The 18,107-nt window shown below is 41.0% G+C and overlaps 1 protein-coding gene across 1 annotated transcript in view; it reads left to right on the top strand.

Moving 5' to 3' along the window:
- The window catches only part of CACNA1C (calcium voltage-gated channel subunit alpha1 C), a 493,743-nt gene that overhangs the window by 343,502 nt on the left and 132,134 nt on the right, over positions 1-18,107 (top strand). Inside the window, exon 9 of the mRNA XM_055711046.1 lies at positions 3,086-3,258. Within this exon, the coding sequence (XP_055567021.1) occupies positions 3,086-3,258 (173 nt within the window). The remainder of the gene's footprint in view (positions 1-3,085; positions 3,259-18,107) is intronic.

Genomic DNA, 18,107 nt, shown 5'->3' with positions numbered 1-18,107 from the left:
AACGGCACAGGGCACAGAACTATGTGTTTATGTTTATGATCTTGACCCACTCTAACCTCACACAGAGAAAATATCTCTTCAGAATGCTCTGCTTTTTGGTATTCCCATTGGCAGACGTATCTTAGAATTTTCTGGGAAAAGACAGGAAAGTGAAGCAAACTGAAATCTGATAAAAGCAGCCAGATTCACTGACTCTTAAACTGATGTTCTCTTGTTCACTGAAGAGAGACAGATTGCTTGGTAGTTCTGCAACCCTTTGTCGACCTTACCCAGACATGATAGTGCAATCTGTTTTGAGAAGACCACCTCCAGATTCAAAATGGCATTTCCATCAGAAAGCTCATGTGGTTGTTGGCCTCCCTGCTGAAACTGCAAACAATGACCATTTATTGCCAACTGTGATGGTGGCAGAGGTAATGTGCACACCTGCCTGCAGTAGGAGCTGGACTGAAGTCACCAACTCATTTCACATGGGATGGCAACTGACCATTGATATTAGTTCTTGACTGTGAGCTACGTTTGCCTGAGTACAGGCTGGCATTCCACATGGGAGGTGGTTTGAATTGCACTAGCAATTTTCCTGAGCCACCTGTTTTCAATGTCTTAATGTTAGTAGAGCATAGAAATTAAGATAATTTAAATAAGTTGTCTTCTTTGGAGAGCCATCTGACATGTTGAGTATCATACATTGTACAAAAGAATAAAACATGCAATTGCAGATCATTTAGACTAGGCAATCACAGTATTTCCATTTGTGCCATTAAAAAGGTAGGTAACAAATTCACTTCTATCAGATGGTCAGTGTAAAGACATCATGCTAAAATATCACATTGGTTTAGTCACCTCTCTTGCCAAACCTGAGCACCCTTTCAGAGAAGACAGTAAGTGGGGACTGAAAGGACCCAAGTTGGTATGCAGCTTAGATGCATCTAACATGAACGATCCACTTCAGTGCACAGTAGGAATTTCATCTGCTGTAGATGGGGCTGTTTCATGATGTTTTCTACTTTGGTTCCGAAATTAGCCCCTTACAAGTTATATCCATGCAAGTATAAATAGTTCTCACTTGAGTTGAGGGCTCAGTCCCTTTCAAAATTGGACGCATTTGTTGTAGATTATAAAATACCATCTTAGGAGCAACAATTGGAATATTGGGATTTGATTTATCAAACAGGCTTAATAATACATAGCTTCATTCAGTAATATTTTTTTTTAGTTAATTTATTAATTTGGATAAAGCACTATGTCAAACCCAGAGGGAAGTAGTTATTGGAGCAGAAAATATAACTGCTATTGATTGATTTTTTTTCAAAAATTCTTTGTATGTTTTTTATTATTGTTGGGGATTTTTTGTTTGTGTTGCTCCCAGCATGAGAAAATTTGATTTTTCATTCTTGCCATGCTTGCAATAGCTGTCTCTGCCTTGTGGCTAAGTGTGGTCCCAGGGCTGACTGTGATCTACCTTCAGACCTGAGAAGCCAATGATTCTCTGCCTCATTTCCACCTTCATTATTACATTCCCATAGGATGGGCAGAACCCTCAGCAGTGTGACAGGGGTGAAGATCACACAGGCATCCTTGGTCATGTAGTTGAAATGAAGGCATCATCCTACTTTCACTCTGTTGCTGTGCAGGTTTCATGCACAGCTCATGATATTGAAAGCCTGATCCAGAGCCTGTGAAGTCAATGGAAATCTTTCAGAGGGAAGTACTTCACCATCACTGTCAGAAAAGTACCTCCATCTCAGTTGCTTGAGAACACTTCACATGGAACTCATTAACATTTTGAGTAAGATTTTCATAATCCTAATATTATCCCACCAAAGTTAGTGGTAGGTTTCCTGTTTGATTTTGCAGGAACAAACCTAAGCCAAATATTTTGTGGATTTTTTTTTTTTAAAAAAGCAGTTACGGTCATCAGCCAGGGTAGTGGATAATGCATTGGAGAGTGACGTTACCTCTCATTTCTAGAAACAGTGGGCCATATTATTTGCTGTGTGTGCCTTATGTAGTGATCTGCTTCAGCATATAGAAGACAATGCTTAAGTAATCTTGGTCTAGCACTTTTCAGAATCATTAAGCTTACTTATTAAAATACAGGTGTTAAAACCTGGCTTGGAACCAGAGGAGAGTCTCTAAATACAGGTAGGTCAGCATTTCTAGGAAAAAATGATACAGTATAGGGGTGTCTGAAAGAGAGGAAGAAACAGCACCACAGCCAAGAAGAAGGTAAAGCAAGCAGCCAGGTTCATAACTAAGCAACACAAAATTCTTGTTCCTGTGCCCTCTGTTTTAAGCCTGTATTCCCAATAGTGGTCTTTCATAAAACTATCAGATGTCTACCATAGTTCACTTTCTGGCAGAAAAGTTTGTCTACCCATAATTTCTTATGGTTTTCTACCCAACCTGATATTTGAAAAATATGTTTCATATCAGACAACCTCAAATACTGAAAGTCTGCAGTAAAACATTGAAGTTGGATTTTTTAAAATATATTGTCCAGGTGAAATTGCCTGCAATTAAATGTGTACAGAATTGTGAGTACTGCTAATTTCACTTATTTCAATTACACTAATTACAGTTAGCCCAGTTTAATTGTTATTACACTTATAATCTTAAAGACAAATTGAAACCTGGCTAAAAATTAGAGCCATCATCTCACTCTCCAGATGTCAGATTATTGTCAAACAGTTCATCATTGAATTAAATTAACCATTATTTTTATAGATGTTTATGCATAACTGTTGGAGAATATCAAGTGGTAAAGAATATTAGAAAGTGTATGGTATTGTACATGAATGTTACATATGCATTTTATTTGAATTGTCCATCAAATGTTGAGAATGAAAGGGTTAAAGAAGGTATTCTTCTTTTCCTAAGTATTGGTAAGAATGTGGACACTCCAGCTGTTTTACATGTGTATCTAGCAAGGATACTTCATTCATGTGTCTGTCTTAAAAGAATAGAGAAAGCTGGGTGTGCTACACAGAATGTGGAGACTTTCTAGTGGACATCAGTCTAACCCATTGTTTTTCAATCTCTTCCTCCCTCCGCCCATGTCCTGTCCCTCCCTCCCTCTTGCTAGGGAGTTTTCCAAAGAAAGAGAGAAGGCTAAGGCTCGGGGTGATTTCCAGAAGTTACGGGAAAAACAACAGCTAGAGGAGGATTTGAAGGGATACTTAGACTGGATAACTCAAGCAGAAGATATTGACCCAGAAAATGAAGATGAAGGCATGGATGAGGAGAAGCCTCGAAACAGTAAGCAATTTTCTTCTCTCTTTCTCTCTTTCCATGCTTTTAGCAAGAGAGCCCATGCCCACCTGCTGTAGTGCTGAGATGGCTTATAAGGAAGAACAACTTCTTCCTAAGACTCTCACTATGCTTATACATGATTCCAGTGTAGTATCTGTACAAAACTGTGGGAGGGAGAAATATGTGTGGAATAGTTGATATTGTTCTGCAGATCCTCAGTTTATTGTCTGTGATACTGACATAAGATCATGGTATTAAAGAGAAAAAAACGATGAATACTTGCTGTTAAGGCCCGCTACTGAGATAAGTTTTAAAATATACATCTGTCTCCTATTATTTAATTGCAGTTCAGTGATGCAGGCTGTTTACACATGGTTAATTCCTTTGAATGCAAAGGTTTCTAGGCAAAGCAGTGCTACAGTACCGGAGAGGGGCCAAATCAGCCCTGTTGTACATTAAGTGGGCCGTCTGTAACTCCATTGAAATCAGTAGCATTGTGTTTGCTTTTGCCAGGCTGGAATTAAGCTGTGACGTTTCGTGTAAGGGAATTATCTCTTTTTCTTCTATTCTGGAGTTAAGATGTTTGTGCAAAGTGAGAATTCACCAACTGTCTCTTCTTATTAGAAGTCCTGAAGAAGGAAGGGCTTGAGGAAAGCAGCAATTCCCTAGATTTCATTACCTTCATTGAATCTTTGCCTTCCACCTCCTTTTTTACCAATAGAAGCTGTGTAACACTTCAGAAACACCAGAAATTATCATTATGGATTGCGCATTTGGGAAATGTCAGACTTGGAACCTTTAGACAGTTATATAGTAAAATGAGCACTGGCTCTACTCTTGGCTTTCATGACCAAAATGTGCATTTGCCTAGTCTGGTTTTGAAAGAGAAGACATGAGACATTTCCCTAGTGATCACCCTTTCTACCAGGCAAGCAAAATCCACAGGATTCTCCAATCAGAAATGTATATTCTAGAAACAGGAAGACTGGACATGGGAAAGTTTTCCCTACAGAGTAAAGCAAGGTTTGTATTAGATGCTCATTCTTTTGGAGAGTAAGCACTACTCCCTATTGCTGCCAGAACATTTAAGTTATTTTAGAAAAAAATTATAGGGTGATTAATATCAGGTTATACCCATGATACTTAAGTATCTGGACCTGAAGGACTCACTCGGATGTCTTGCTCAGACTTTCCCCAAATCAGGTTATTTTGATCTTTATGCTGGTGTCTTCATAGCTTGCTTTCACAATTTAACCTTAGTAATCACTCAGAAGTTAATTTATTATTCATGGTCAAAGTTTGAAGCCCTGTGGTGTATAATACATGGAAGGTGATGTCTGGTGATCCAAATTAATTTGTATGTAGACAGAATTGCCTATTAAAAGAAAAAAAAACCCCAACCAAAACACTACAGTAGTGGGCTCTGGTTGGTATATTTATGTGATGTCTGAGTGGAGAGGACAAGGGCTGGGTTGCACACAACTCCACTGAAGTCTTCAGAAGACTTTCCATTGACTTCAGTGGAAATTGGGTCAGGTTTATCACATATCTTCTTACAGACATGCCTACTAAAGAGAAATATAGCCATAGTGATGAAGTAGCGTGATGAGAACTTGCCTTGGTTACTCACAGATCTGAAGTTTTTCCTTTTTAATTAGCATAAAAATAATGCTGCTTTGGTAACAGCATTAGGGAATACGTCCGACTTAGGTTCATTGCATGTGCTGTAGGGTGGAGTCAATCCACTTTTGAGCTAACAAGCTCCTTTTGTGGGTGGTGATGGTAAGAACTGAAAGATAACGTACCTTCAGCTTGTTTTCAGTTCTTCCTGTTCAGTTTAAGGTGAGCTTTGTAAGGCATGGTTTACAAAATCAGTCCTCTTACATCTGACGGGTTGTCTAGAGTTTCTCACAGTAGGCTGTTAATGGCAGAATTATATACTAGCAGCAAACTCACTTATTACCCATTTCTTTTCCAAACTATTAATGAATAGAGTATCTTCAGTGCCGTTGGTTCCAAGTGTGAGGTCTAAGGGCAGTGGTTGCTGACTAGTCCCTAGCACACAGCACATTCTCTGCAGCTTTGGGTCACTTATCCACTTCTGTTCCATGACAGACCAGGCTTGGGAACAGATGTCTGCAGTGCCTAGCATTGAACAGTAGAATTATGCATCTGTTGACAGGAATTGCTCAGGATGTGAAGGAAGGCTGTGGACTGATTTTGGCCATGTACTGGGGACAATGGTCATGCTAACAAAAGTCTGCATAAGAGAATAGGAGAGACCAAGCAACTGGCTCAGTCCATGAAGTTTATTTACCTGTTCTTTTGATGTGTGTGTCCCATCTAGAGCAGGCTGTTGATAGCAGTATTCTTGTCACATATGGCCTGCATCTGTGAATGCCAAATTAACCCTTCTAGCTTTGGTGTACTGTCCAGTGCTGTACTTTGGTCTCCCTGCCACAGGCTTTTCTGACAACAGAAGTAAAGGGTCTCAGTGCTGCTATGCTCTGGTAAGGAAGCAAATAGCCTCTGGGTCAGATGGTAAAAAGCAACACTCCCCTGCCCCACCCCTAGGCCAATAACAATACCTGGATAGATGTCCTAACCTGGCAGATTTGTGGAACTTACATCTTGGCCTTTTGTATTTCATAAATCGCATTCATTTTTCTTTTCCAGTAGGCTATTGTATTTACTTTTGCACAATTGCAAGTACCATATTGTTTAAGCTAGATTGTATTTCTTGCTATTTCTGAATGTCAATCCTTACTCAAGTGACAAGTGAGAATGTATTTTCAAAGCCAAATGGCTTGCAGATGTCCTCTACTAAGATGTCATATTCGCTTATTGGTTGTCATGCTTATCTGTCATGTATGTCACATGGGAAGAAAGTCCTGGTATATGTATTGCACCTAGCTATCCTACATCTCGCTTATCCTACTGCTTATGAATATACCTTCTGCAGAGCCATCTCAACCCATTCAGGTGCTGGAGACGAGTTTACTAACCAGGTCTGACAAAGCCTGTCTGCTCTCCCGAAGCTGAGTTGCGTTGCAGCTGTACTGCTCTTGGGGCTTGGTAGATCGGCTAGAAAATGGGTTGGATGAACACTGTGTAACAAAATCAAACTGAGAATACAGATCTTTTGCTTAATGGCTTCAGCTTAAGGTAATACCACAGGAAAGGTACCATGAGTAAGTGACAGAGTGTTTTGTTTAGGGTTTTGTGGGTTTGTGTGTGTGTTATCTACTGTGTTGAATGTTTTGGCATTTGTGCAGTCAGTCACTAGTAGGGTTAAACTGCGGGAGATAGATGGTATTAATTCTCTTCCAGAAACCATCTACAAAATAAGCTCGAAGTATAAGGGACAGATGGCATAGTTGTAAATTCCCTCAGGAATCCCTTTGGCTCGAGCGCCCCCAAGATGTTTAAATCCCACCTAATAGCAGTGATGAGCTTACATCACCGAGGCTCCAATGTCTTCCTTGTAGTCTTGTGTTTAGCTCTTGCTGAAAGAGTTCCATTGCCTTCTATGCAGCTTCGATGTGTTTTTCTTTCAAGTGCTCTTCAAAGCTCACTGCCTTCTGTCTCTAGTGCAACGTCCTGAACTCCACAGAAAAGTGTCCCTGCCCCTCTCCAGCACACTTTTTTCAGTCATTGCTTAATGAATAATGTTGATTTTTAAGGTATCAGCCCTCAGCCTTTCAGATAACAATTCGCTGAAGTGCACAGGGCAGTTCAGACCTCCTTAAGCTGTTGGTTTAGCTCAACAAACTTTAGGGGTTGCCTTTGCATCAGTTATTGTACTGATTTTCAGGAGATGTGGGCTCCTGCCTGAACTCTGACAGTGATTCACACAGTTACTTTAAGGAAGTCACATCATTTTTTGCTTCTTCAGTCTCCCTTTGGAGGTTGTTTGGGGTTTTTTATAAAGAACATCAGAAGATTTCAGAAATGTCATTAAAATATACTTACTAAACTAGAGTGTCAGCTAATGTAAACTCTGAGATTCAGCAGTTTACACCATCTGGGCTCTGACCCAGGTAGTCTACCTAAACTGAATCATCCCAAACACAGAGAACATATGTTCCCTCTTCTCTGTCTTTGGCTGCAGATGCAGGTTTTGCTGTTTTCTTACTCCATAGAGGGGGCTGCCTGCCTGTCAGCAGTGAACTGCCTCCTGTAAAACAGGACACAAGGTGGAAGAGAAGAAAAATTCCCTTGCATCCTTATTTGGTTTGATTGCCTGTGCCAGCCTTTAGGGCAACATCAGTCACATTTTGTATATGCCACTGTATATTGCTATGTATATGCCAAACCAAGTCTTATTGGGTGTTTACAGCCCTTAATGAAATGGTCAACAAGTCCAAGCAATACAACAGCAAGGACCTTAGTGGAAGAAAGAGTAAGAAAGGAAGATAAATGAAGTCAGAATTGGACAATCTGTGCAGCCTTTAGCTGATGCTCTGCAAAGCAGAGGTCTTGGCATTCTTCTGGGAGTTTATTACCAGGCATCTCTCACATGCATTGAGAGCATTCACAGAGCAGGCTGAATTTATTCTCTGTGTTTTGGGAAGTACATGTTTGATGCAGTTTTTCCTTGTTTGCAAACATGATTATGCCATTATGGCAGATGTGAGGTGGGAAATGTGAAAAGGCTTCTGGGGGCTCTTTGTGTTGATGGTTTTTTTCTGTGTTCTTTCCCTGATGGATTCCACATGGGAAGAAAACATTAATTTGACAGAGGAGAGAAACACATGTCATGGCACAAAACAGTTACTGAATTTCAAAATTACATGATAGCAAAGAGAGCTGTCCCCCCTGTTGCCAGGGTAACTGGGATTTTGCCCTTTTATTTCTTCTTGAGAGTGGTCTGGAATGCATCTGTTTTGCAGTGGGCAGAAGCAGGAAACCTCAATCCAACCCAGATTCTCCTCCTATTGAAATTAGTTGGCAAAACTCCCATTGACTGCATTGGGGTCAGGAAATAGCTGTGAATGAGCAGGGAGAAGTAATTTGATGTTTCTGACTGCTCAGATTTTGCCCTCCCTCTGTTTCCTTCTATTTCAGTTCTATTTGGTGCTGCTGTCTGCAATGTGAGTATGACCACTTTAATATCAACCAAGTCCCTAAAAGTAACAGAGCCCACTGCTTGGCCTGGGATCTGATAACAAAAGCATTCTGTGATTCAAGACAACTCATTCTTCTAGTTAAGTCATATCCAACATAGTACTGTAAAGAGCTGATTTGTAAGTAGCTACCCTACAGAAATTTAAAGTCTAATCGTACTCCAGGGCTCTATTGTAATGGGACTGATGGCTATAGGTAATCAGGTTTTCATGTAACAGCAGAAAAAGTACAAATCAATGTGTTGCCTATCAAAAGCACATAGCAATATATCAGATACTATTAAATAATGAAAGGTGTGGGAAGGAGGTTGACCGTATGTGCATATTTATGCCCCAGCTAAAGTAGGAGTAGAAAGTGCCCAGTTGAAGTCAGAAAGTGCAGAAATACAGGCAGGTTCTAAAATATATGAAAACCTAAGCTGTTTAAAAATAGTGTCTTGAATCTTCACCTTCAGAGCAGTTGTGGTAGTGCGTTAGTGGCCTTTGGAAATGTTTGCTAACATCTCAGTTCACTGCCTCTAAGGAATCAACTGCAACCTAACTTTTTGGTTGACCACAGATTTTCTCTCGCTCCTACAACTGGTGTTACCTGTGAACTCCACTAGTCATGACTAGGCGGTAGAGTGCATTTAATCACAAGCTTCTAAGAGTCTTCCCTAGAAGAAAAAGGTTTTGAGGCAAGGAGGAAGTTTTCAGCTGCAAAAGTAAGACTTTTAGAAGAAATGGGGACCTCTTGGACCATTAGAACTTTTGGAAATTCTGTGTCTTTCATGAAAACGCTTTGTGCTTCTGAACATCAGGCCAGAAATGAGAACAGGAGGGCTGCTGGTTCAAACAGGAGAAGAAAAGAATTTGAGAACTCCAGAAATAGAAGCCTCAGTAATTTCAACCCAAACAGGGTTTTATTCCCAAGAGCTCCAGTAGTAGTTTGACTGTATTACATAACAGGGATGAAAGCATGATCACCTTTCTCTGAAAGTTCAGGCTTTTTAGGATTTATCTATCCAATTTCTGTTGACTTAGTTTTGCAAAGTCAACTTACATACCACAAAGAGTCTCTGCTGGTTTCAGTGAGGCCCTGTACCAAATACTTTCCATTGACTTTAATGAAAACTGACACAAAATCCTGTGCAACCCTTTGGGAAAGTTAGCGGGTTTAAGTTGTTCGCTAGAGAGAGTTTTGTGTACAGATCTAATCAGGATACCAAGATAAAAGAACACCAACTTGTTCAATTTTTATATTTAGTAATTTGATATGTCAGCTTGCCGTGGCTTCCAATTCGTGTGCTCAGTGTACTGGTAAGGAAGAAGCTTATTACTTTCTGTCTAAGAAAATAGCATGGTTCTGTGGGATAATGTCTAAGGTAGAAAATATATAACAGGATTTTCAAAGACTTAGTTACAGGCCAAAATTTCAGGATGACCTAAAAAACTCTTGGTCCATTTTCTATGATAAAATTTAATGGGGAACTTCGCAGCTAGGGAATTAACATGCAAGATGCAGAAGGTAAAATGAGAGAGAGTATTTTTACACAATGCCTATTTTAAATTCAATCTTGACCATCGCTGCCTTAAAACTTACGTCTTTTTACTCTGTGAACAGAAGGATGGCATACTGAGTTAATTTTTGTCTCCTGTTTAACACAACACACTTGAAACACACTTGAACTTGTATGTTGACAGCAAGTCAGTTCACCCTCATTTATTCTAGTTTCATCCACAGAATTTGTCCCAATGTATCTCACAGACACATGGAAGGACATGGGCAACCACCCCTTGACAGGCATGTACAGCTTGGTATTTTAGAGGATTTTTGCCTATTGTCAAAAAGCAGTTAAAAAAAAAAAAAAAGCAGAGTGGCTCACACGGGATTTAAGATCATCTAAGCAAAAGCTGTAAGAGGCACAGGCTGGAAAATGAAACCTTTATCTGTTTAGTTCCTCTAATACCAGTTGGTGATTTGAGAATGGTGTCATACAACCTGGTTGCATTTTGCTTTCTGTGCATAAATACAAGGAAATAAAAGCCAGGGAATAAAATGATTTATTATCTGTCAAAACCCCATCTAAAGAGGAAGAAAGCACAATGTCATCTACTTTTCTCATTGTCCACTGATGTGGAAAATAATCATCTGGTAACTAAGAAAAGATTAACTGCAGCGCCAACAACTGTAGGCCTTTCAGAAGGGCACCTGATACGTGTTTCACAAGGAGTTTAGTAGCCATGATAGATTTATTCTCTTTCACCTGGAGACAGAGAGACAAAAGAAGTGCTCTTTGGTGTTCACTGCACCACCAGTTTCTTCTGGGGAAAAAACTCCATGTACTCAGCTGCAGAGGTTCCAAAACATGGTTTGCTTGGACAGGAGTGACAGCACTTCCCAGCTGTGCGCTGTTCCCCAGTGCAAGCACAGTCCCAGTGGCTTTTTTCTACCTTGCCTTCTTTTGAAGAAGCTCATACACTTACTAAAAGGCTTTTGTAAATGATAAGTCAGCTTTGGTTTTGTTGTGTGGTTCTTCCCTTCCTCACAGAGAAGCTCAGGTTGCAGAATGTTGCATGGATTTGTGCTACAGATGTCAAGCTTGAGTCTATAATTAGCATGCTGCCTAGAAAAAGTTTCTGGGACATTAGTTCTCACATTGGGCTGAATCACTCCATCAGTCCTCAGGCAAAAATCCTACTGAAGTTGCTGGGGATTTTGCCTGGGTAAGGACTTGGGCCCCAATCTGTTTCATCTGAGGTCAGTAACAAAACATGCAAGTGTCAGCACTTGAAAATGTTGCTCAACATGAGGTCTTGATGCACCAGACGCTTTGTACTCACACATGACTTCAGTATTGTGTAACTGTCATCCACCAAGGGGAAACCATGAGATATTCAGGATGTGAAATCGCATATAGGACTGAATAGTCCAGATAGTAGTGTTGGCCCAGCGCATAATTCCACTGGCATAAATTTGACCCACTGTCATTGCAAACATTTTGCTTCCATAACTGTACTTAAGGAAATGTGGGATTGGACCCAGACAAACTTTTATAATCTAAAAAGAAAAAACAGCATATATCAGAAAAGAATGAGAAAGCAATTGTGAGGCTTCATAGTGACCTGTAGGTAGCTGCAGTTGCAGAGTACCTAGCACAATGATACTCACCGCTATAGGTGAGAGAAAGCGAAACTGCCATTTAAAAGTGTAATTTTTGTTGTATAACTCTCCGTGCAGCTGAAGTAACAAAAAAAATATATCTTTTAGGGTGATTCTGCTTCCACTTTTGCCTCATCAATGTCAACAAAACTATGATGCCAACTTTTGACTTTTTCCTTTTGGAATAAAACCAAAACTGAGAGTAGACTTCCCTCCTGACTCTCTTCACATGTTGCTTTCTGTTTTTTATTGTGAGTGAGAAAGCAAGGAAGCAGCAAGGCCTTATCCTTGATTGTTTTGTCTTTCTCCCCATTTCCAAGAAAAGAGGAAATACTTGGAGAGGAAAAAAATTAGTTTTCTCAACAAAGTGAAATTAAAAACTGAGCTTTAAGCTAAGCTTAGAAATGCTTCATATACAACACTGATTGTTAAAAATACATATGCAGATTAATATTTGAAGAGGGGAACAATGTTGTTCTGAGCTCTTTTGTCTAATTTAAAGAAAAAAGCACAGGGAGGCTAAGCAATTTTCTTCAAGATCACCCACCCTCTCAGTGCCAGAGTCTCTCACACCATTCTCTGCCCTATAGACCAGAATTTTGACCTTGGATTGTATCACATAAAGCATTTACAGGTTTGATCAGGGTGATTTTGAACTATTTTCCTTCTCTTGGAATTCACCATAATCATCTCAATCACTTTAATAGATAGAATTTTCTTGTTCCCCTGAATGTATGGATGGTTTACCCTGTGTAAGCTATTCAACAGGTTTGCTTTTTATTAGCAATATAATTTAACAACCCAGCCTTTATGAAAAAGCACCATTTAGGTTCATTGTTCTGTAGATTTCTCAGCTTCCCAGTTTCTTTCTGGCTGAAAGAAAGCTTTGATCATAAAAAAGAAAAGTGAGCAACCACTAGAAAACCTTCTTCCCCTTTCTCATCTGCTGAATAGTTACTGCTGAGGGTAGATAAATCCCATCTAACCAAATGAGATATAGAAACAATTTAGCTGAAGTTTGCATTTTATGTCAAAGCACAGTATGGAGAAAACTAATTGTTTCCTTGGTTTGAATGGAGAGCAAAAGAAAATAAAGCTGCTGGTATTCAGGAAGCCTCAGGACAAAGCTGTGGCCAGTGTTACAATCTGTAATTCTGCAGTAGTTTATTCCAACATAGCATCGGGAGGCCTGATATTGTTTGCTGAAGTGGAAAAAACATTTCTAGAAAGTAGAGCAGAGTAACACTTCAGTTTGGGGAAGGTGGGCCAAATTCAGGCATATGTGACTCCAGCAGCCAGCTTCTTGAGTGAGTGCTGGTGAATAGTGACAGCTCTGAGATAATAAAGTGACCCTGAAGCGGTCACTGCAATGAGCATCTACCAAATCTCCGTGCCGCTGCTGCCACTTTTGCTTGGAAGAAGAGAGGGCAGTGTGGAGAGCAAGTTCCAAAACCGTGCTGGTTTCTGCCCACAGGCTCAATTTTTCTTCTTGCTCCCTTGCAGGCATCAAAAGCTACATAAATTAGATAAGCTCCCAAGCTGCTGTATTTCACATCTGGGAAAAAAACTCTTCCTATAATATCCTCTGTGACTGGAAAAGTTTTTTTGTGATCTACATACACTCTTGCTGTCTTGTAACTGAGGGTCTGGCTTGTGTTGTTAAAACTTACAGGTTTTTTCCAGCTTGTCCCTTCCCTGACTCTTGTAACCTGGAGCACAAACAATATTACAGTGAGAACTGCTAGAGCAGTGATGTGTGACCAGCTACAGCATATAGAGGCTGACATTAATGTTGATAGGGCATTCAGTTTATCTGCTATAAAAGCTATTTCCCTAGCGAAGACTGTCTGGTGAGATAACACCTCTGTTTTGCCTGCTGGAAGAGACTTAGGTTGATGTAGGAATCCTCTTAGAGTACTAATATGTTACAGAGGAATATCTTTGAAGGTAAGGCTTCAGAGGAAATCCATTGTTTATATAGCTGCAGAAGACACCTTAGAGCAAATAAATTAATCTCCATCTGCCCTGTTGGGAACTACTTCTTGAAGCTGTCAAGATTTATCCATTGACACTGTGATTCCATTTCTCAAGAAAAGACATTAGAGGAAACAGTCTGTGAGAAAGCTGCCATTGCCATACCTTCTGACAGATCAAACATGTTTATTTCCCATGGTTAGAGAGGCATAAAAGGCATTCAGTACCAGGATCTCCACAGGAAATTTTGGGTAGAAATGCCACAAACCCCCAAGCTGAGCATTTATACAGCAAGCCCCTCCCCCCCTCCCCCCCCAATAAGTAGATGCCTAAAGTGTGCTCTTAAATATTTTAAGTGTTTTTTTAAAAGCTGTGGAGTATTCAGCAGTTCCTGCTGAAATCAGTAAGAACGACCTGTGGTAAGTGTTTGAAAATCAGTTAACATTGCAAACGTAGTCTTCAGAGTCTCTTCACTGAAAAGAAAGCATTTCTGAGCAGGACTGATAGCTGCTGAAGCCCCAAGGATTTTTTTTATGTGTCATAAAGAACTGTTAGGAGAGAGACTGTGGTGTTCTGTAATGGTAGCTGAGGGACATGGAGCATGTGTTTGGAGTTAGAAACAACATTAGCTGTATTACAGTAACACCAGCTGAGATCAAAGCCACAAGTGTGTCTGGCACTATATATACACAAATTAAAAGTATGTGTATGTACTTCCTTTTTACAGGAAAACAAAGCTAGTATAGGTGGGGTTGAGCTGTCTAAACATATTAATCTATTGCCAATTTACACACTTCATGGTACCAAACATCTTCATTGTGGACTGGCAGATCAAGTGTAGCAGCCAAGGCTTGTACTTTTGCAGTGTGATAGTCGGAAAGGCATATACTGGGTGGGATGTCAAAAATGCCATCCAGTGCCTCAGAAGAGACAACTGAGTGTGTTTAGTCCAGAGACATGTAGTTTAGTACAACTAGAATCTTCAATATGGATCTTGTAAGCTGAGTGCAGTAGGACCAACCGTAACAGAAGCTGTTCTGATACAAGCTTTTTTCCCCTCTTGTCCTAAGTGTGTATTCATCATAACCTATCTACCTTTCTCATTTTCTTCCCTTAAGTATTTTATAATATACCTTGAAGATTCATGTGCAGGAAGATAAATACACTGCCCAGACCTTGTATTCCTTGGCCCAGACCAAGAGCTCTGTGTGGGAAGGGGTCAGGCTGGGAAGCCTCTAAGAGACCAGGACAGGCTGAGGGAGGCAGGGCGAGCATTAGCAGAGCTCTTTCTGGGAAAACCGTCATAACCTCCACCTTCCCTGCCCCTGACTGCGAGGTAGCTCGAGTAGTCCATCGCTTGCTTAAATCAATTCACAAGCAAGCATACAAGAAGGTAAAGATAACAGTATTTAGATTTAAATGCAAGTAGGGTTAGAAAGCTGACCCTGCTGTTGAGAAGGCAGTGCGGTGGAACAGTGCAATGAGCTGTATCTGGCAGGAGGTCTGCTGCGCTGTGATGTTTCTGTGGCAGAGCTCGGAGGCAAGGAGCCTGGGCAACCTTACACAGCTGAACTAGTATATATGTTACCAAATTGAAGGCCAGTGCTGGTGCAGCTGAGAAGAACCGACAGCTGTGAATGGCACCCAGCCCTTTGTAGCACTTTGGTGGGAAGCCTGGGAAGCTTGCAGCACGACCCCAGGACAGGCATGGCTCTGAGGGAGCAGCAGTCACGCTCTTGCTCTGTGCCTGCTCACTTCTGCTTATTGGGTGAGAAACTTCCCATCCGCTCCAGTACAGTCAGCTAATAGGATAAAAACCTCCAGTTCTATTTGTGCCTGGGAAGAGAAGCAGGTCTCTCTATCCCAGTTATCTCATAAACAACATCAAGCCTGGTGAGGTGGCGGGGGAAGGAAAATGTTTCCAACTGGGGGACCGAACTGAAAATAGCTGTGGCACTGAGTCTGCCTGCTGATTACAGCAGCTCTTCACTTAGCAGGATTGTGGAGATAAATCAACAGATTAGAGAACTGGCCTTTCAGATCTTGAGGCCTGAATTCAAATTCAGCTTTAGGGCCCATGGGTGTTCATAATGCTGCTGTTATCCTCATTTCAGTTTACAAAGTTCACAAATCACAGCATGATGCATCTCACTTCTCCTTGTCCACTGGAGGAATGACTGAAGTCAGACATGTCCCTCTATGTGCAGACTACAGAGGTCTTGTAGTGGACCCAAGGATAGATAAGGGGGGCCACTGGAGATCAGGATGAGGATGTTACCAACTACATTAAAATCCGTAGGCTGAAGTAGCACGAGGGTTAAGCGTCAGAACAAGGATGCAGTGGCAGAGCTACATGGATCCTCACAGATGTGCAGATCAAAATGTATTTTCTAGCTGTTTGAAGAACCATGAGCAGAATAACAGGGCTATACCAGGTCACGAATGACTTGTTTTAACACAGCTGCGTGAGGGAAGCTTGCATAACACCTGCCCACACTAAGCTTAGCTCAAGCTGTTGTTATCAGTCCCTCACTCTCCTGCCTGCTGGAAATATTTGCAAACTAGGAATCTTATTTCAAGGCCACTATACAATGCCTGTTTGTTTGGCTGGTGGTAATTGACCTATTCTCAATGCCCTACTCAAGAGGTATAAAAGGTTTAATTACAGGTATTTTAAGGGCAAAAACTCTTTAACTTCAGTTCTTTGCTTTTCTTCTGGCTGCACAGTAACACACAGCCTGCCCAGCTAGCATGTCTCATGCTTCTGACTCATATGATATTGTGATAATAGTGTCTAGTATCAGACTCGTCATTATGTTAGCAAAAGTGTCTGAAAGAACACCACATGCAGGAGCTGCACACAAAATCACAAGCATTTTATTTACCAGGCACAGAAGAAATGTAGCAGACTAGGTTTTCAAAACAGAATTTTATGCACATTTCTGAATAGGAGAGGTCAGTTCCATTTCAGATCATGAAGCTGAATAGAATCTGTTCGGTGTTGTCCATGAATGCAACTATGGGGTCCAGTGCTTTCACATAGCCCTGGCTCCAGAGTGACCTAGATCTGATGTGTGTGTTGCTGTACCTGTCTATCACTGAACTGTATTGCGTGATTGTTTACCATCGAGGAAGGCATCATCCAGAAGCCTTCTAACACATCCCACGTGAATACTGCTATTAGAAAATGTCTGCACTTGCTGAGAATTAATGTCGGTCAGACGCTGCCTGTGCAGTGGGACTGCCCTGATGGACAGGGCCTTGCTGCTCTCTTTTCTTGATAATATTAATGCTTAAATGTTTTAAGCAAGTCACTCCTAAACTACGTCTTCTTAGATGCAGGAAGCCTACACCGCTCTTCCAGCTTGCAGAGTGGTATTTCAGATGAAAATATTCAGTCACTTGTTCTCTCCCACAGTTCCTTCACCTGTGTCCCAGCCTCTACCCAGTTGCCCTGTCTGTCCTTTGAAATAATACAGCACAATTTCCCCCTCACATTCACTGTTCCTTTTTTTGTGATGTTCTGCCAGTAAGGGCCAGCCTCCTGGAGAAGTTTCCTTCTTCTATACCACATCTAGTCCTCAGAGAAATGTACCTTCTTATTGGCACAACTCCTGCCTAAACTCCCTGTCTGCAGGGTTGTATGAGCTCCCTCTGGGGAAGATGTCCTTTGTGAGCTATCAGGGCATGACTCCCCACCCATCCAAACAGTCCCTGAGGACCTGACATATCCTCTTATGTGCTCTAGCTCACAAACTGTCGGCCACTCACTGAGTTTTCAGGCATCACCCACCTTTGAAATGGCTTGTGACAGGTAGGAATGTCATAAAACAGCCAGAGCTACATCTCAGTTACTTTGAAGCTTAGCAATCTAGGTGGCAAGCAGCAGCCTCCAGAGAGTTTCTGATGACCTAAGCAGATCAAATTGGAACTAGCTTCTGTAATTTTTTTGCTCCTTCTGGACTCGGCAGGGAAGATGAATTCACAGGGCTGTGAACTGAAAGAACAAAGATGCTTTTGCTGAAGTAGAGATCCTCATCAAAGTTACTGGTTCACCACACAGTTGTATATTTGTATGGGTGGGCAGATGGGAAGTTCCCCCATGCACAAGAATTTCAGGAAACACGTGGCCTGCTTTAAAACCATATTTGTGCTTGCAACGTATGTGCTGGTTGTTTTCATTAATAACAATGGTAGTGAGCAAAATATGAATAGCATCGTGATTATTAAGAGGGACAAAAATGATCAAAGCAGGAGAGATTTTTTTTCTTTTTGTTGTTGATTTTACTGTCTTGAAGGCACTTTTTGTGGTTAATTGTTTTGCTCATAATCGATGTTTGTATCACTTCCCAACACATTATCTACAGTGTTTGCAGTTCTCATGCCCCCATTTCTAAGGCACCTGCGAGAGCAGCCTGCAATAATAGGATCCTTCTGGTTTTCAAGTGAGGTGCTCCTGCTTGTTGTGCCCATGTACCATTTTGCGGAGCAGATTCAGGCACATTTGATGGCATTGCTGCTTGTGCTACCTTCCTCTGCTAAAAATCTTACAGAATGAGAGAGAAACCTTGCAGAACCATTCAGGATGTGCTATTGTGATTTGTTCACCATCA

Source organism: Falco cherrug, chromosome 5, assembly GCF_023634085.1.
Source record: "Falco cherrug isolate bFalChe1 chromosome 5, bFalChe1.pri, whole genome shotgun sequence".
NCBI classification, from domain to species: Eukaryota; Metazoa; Chordata; class Aves; order Falconiformes; family Falconidae; genus Falco; species Falco cherrug.
Note: the sequence above shows the minus strand (reverse complement) of the source record. Positions and strands in the feature narration are given on the sequence as shown.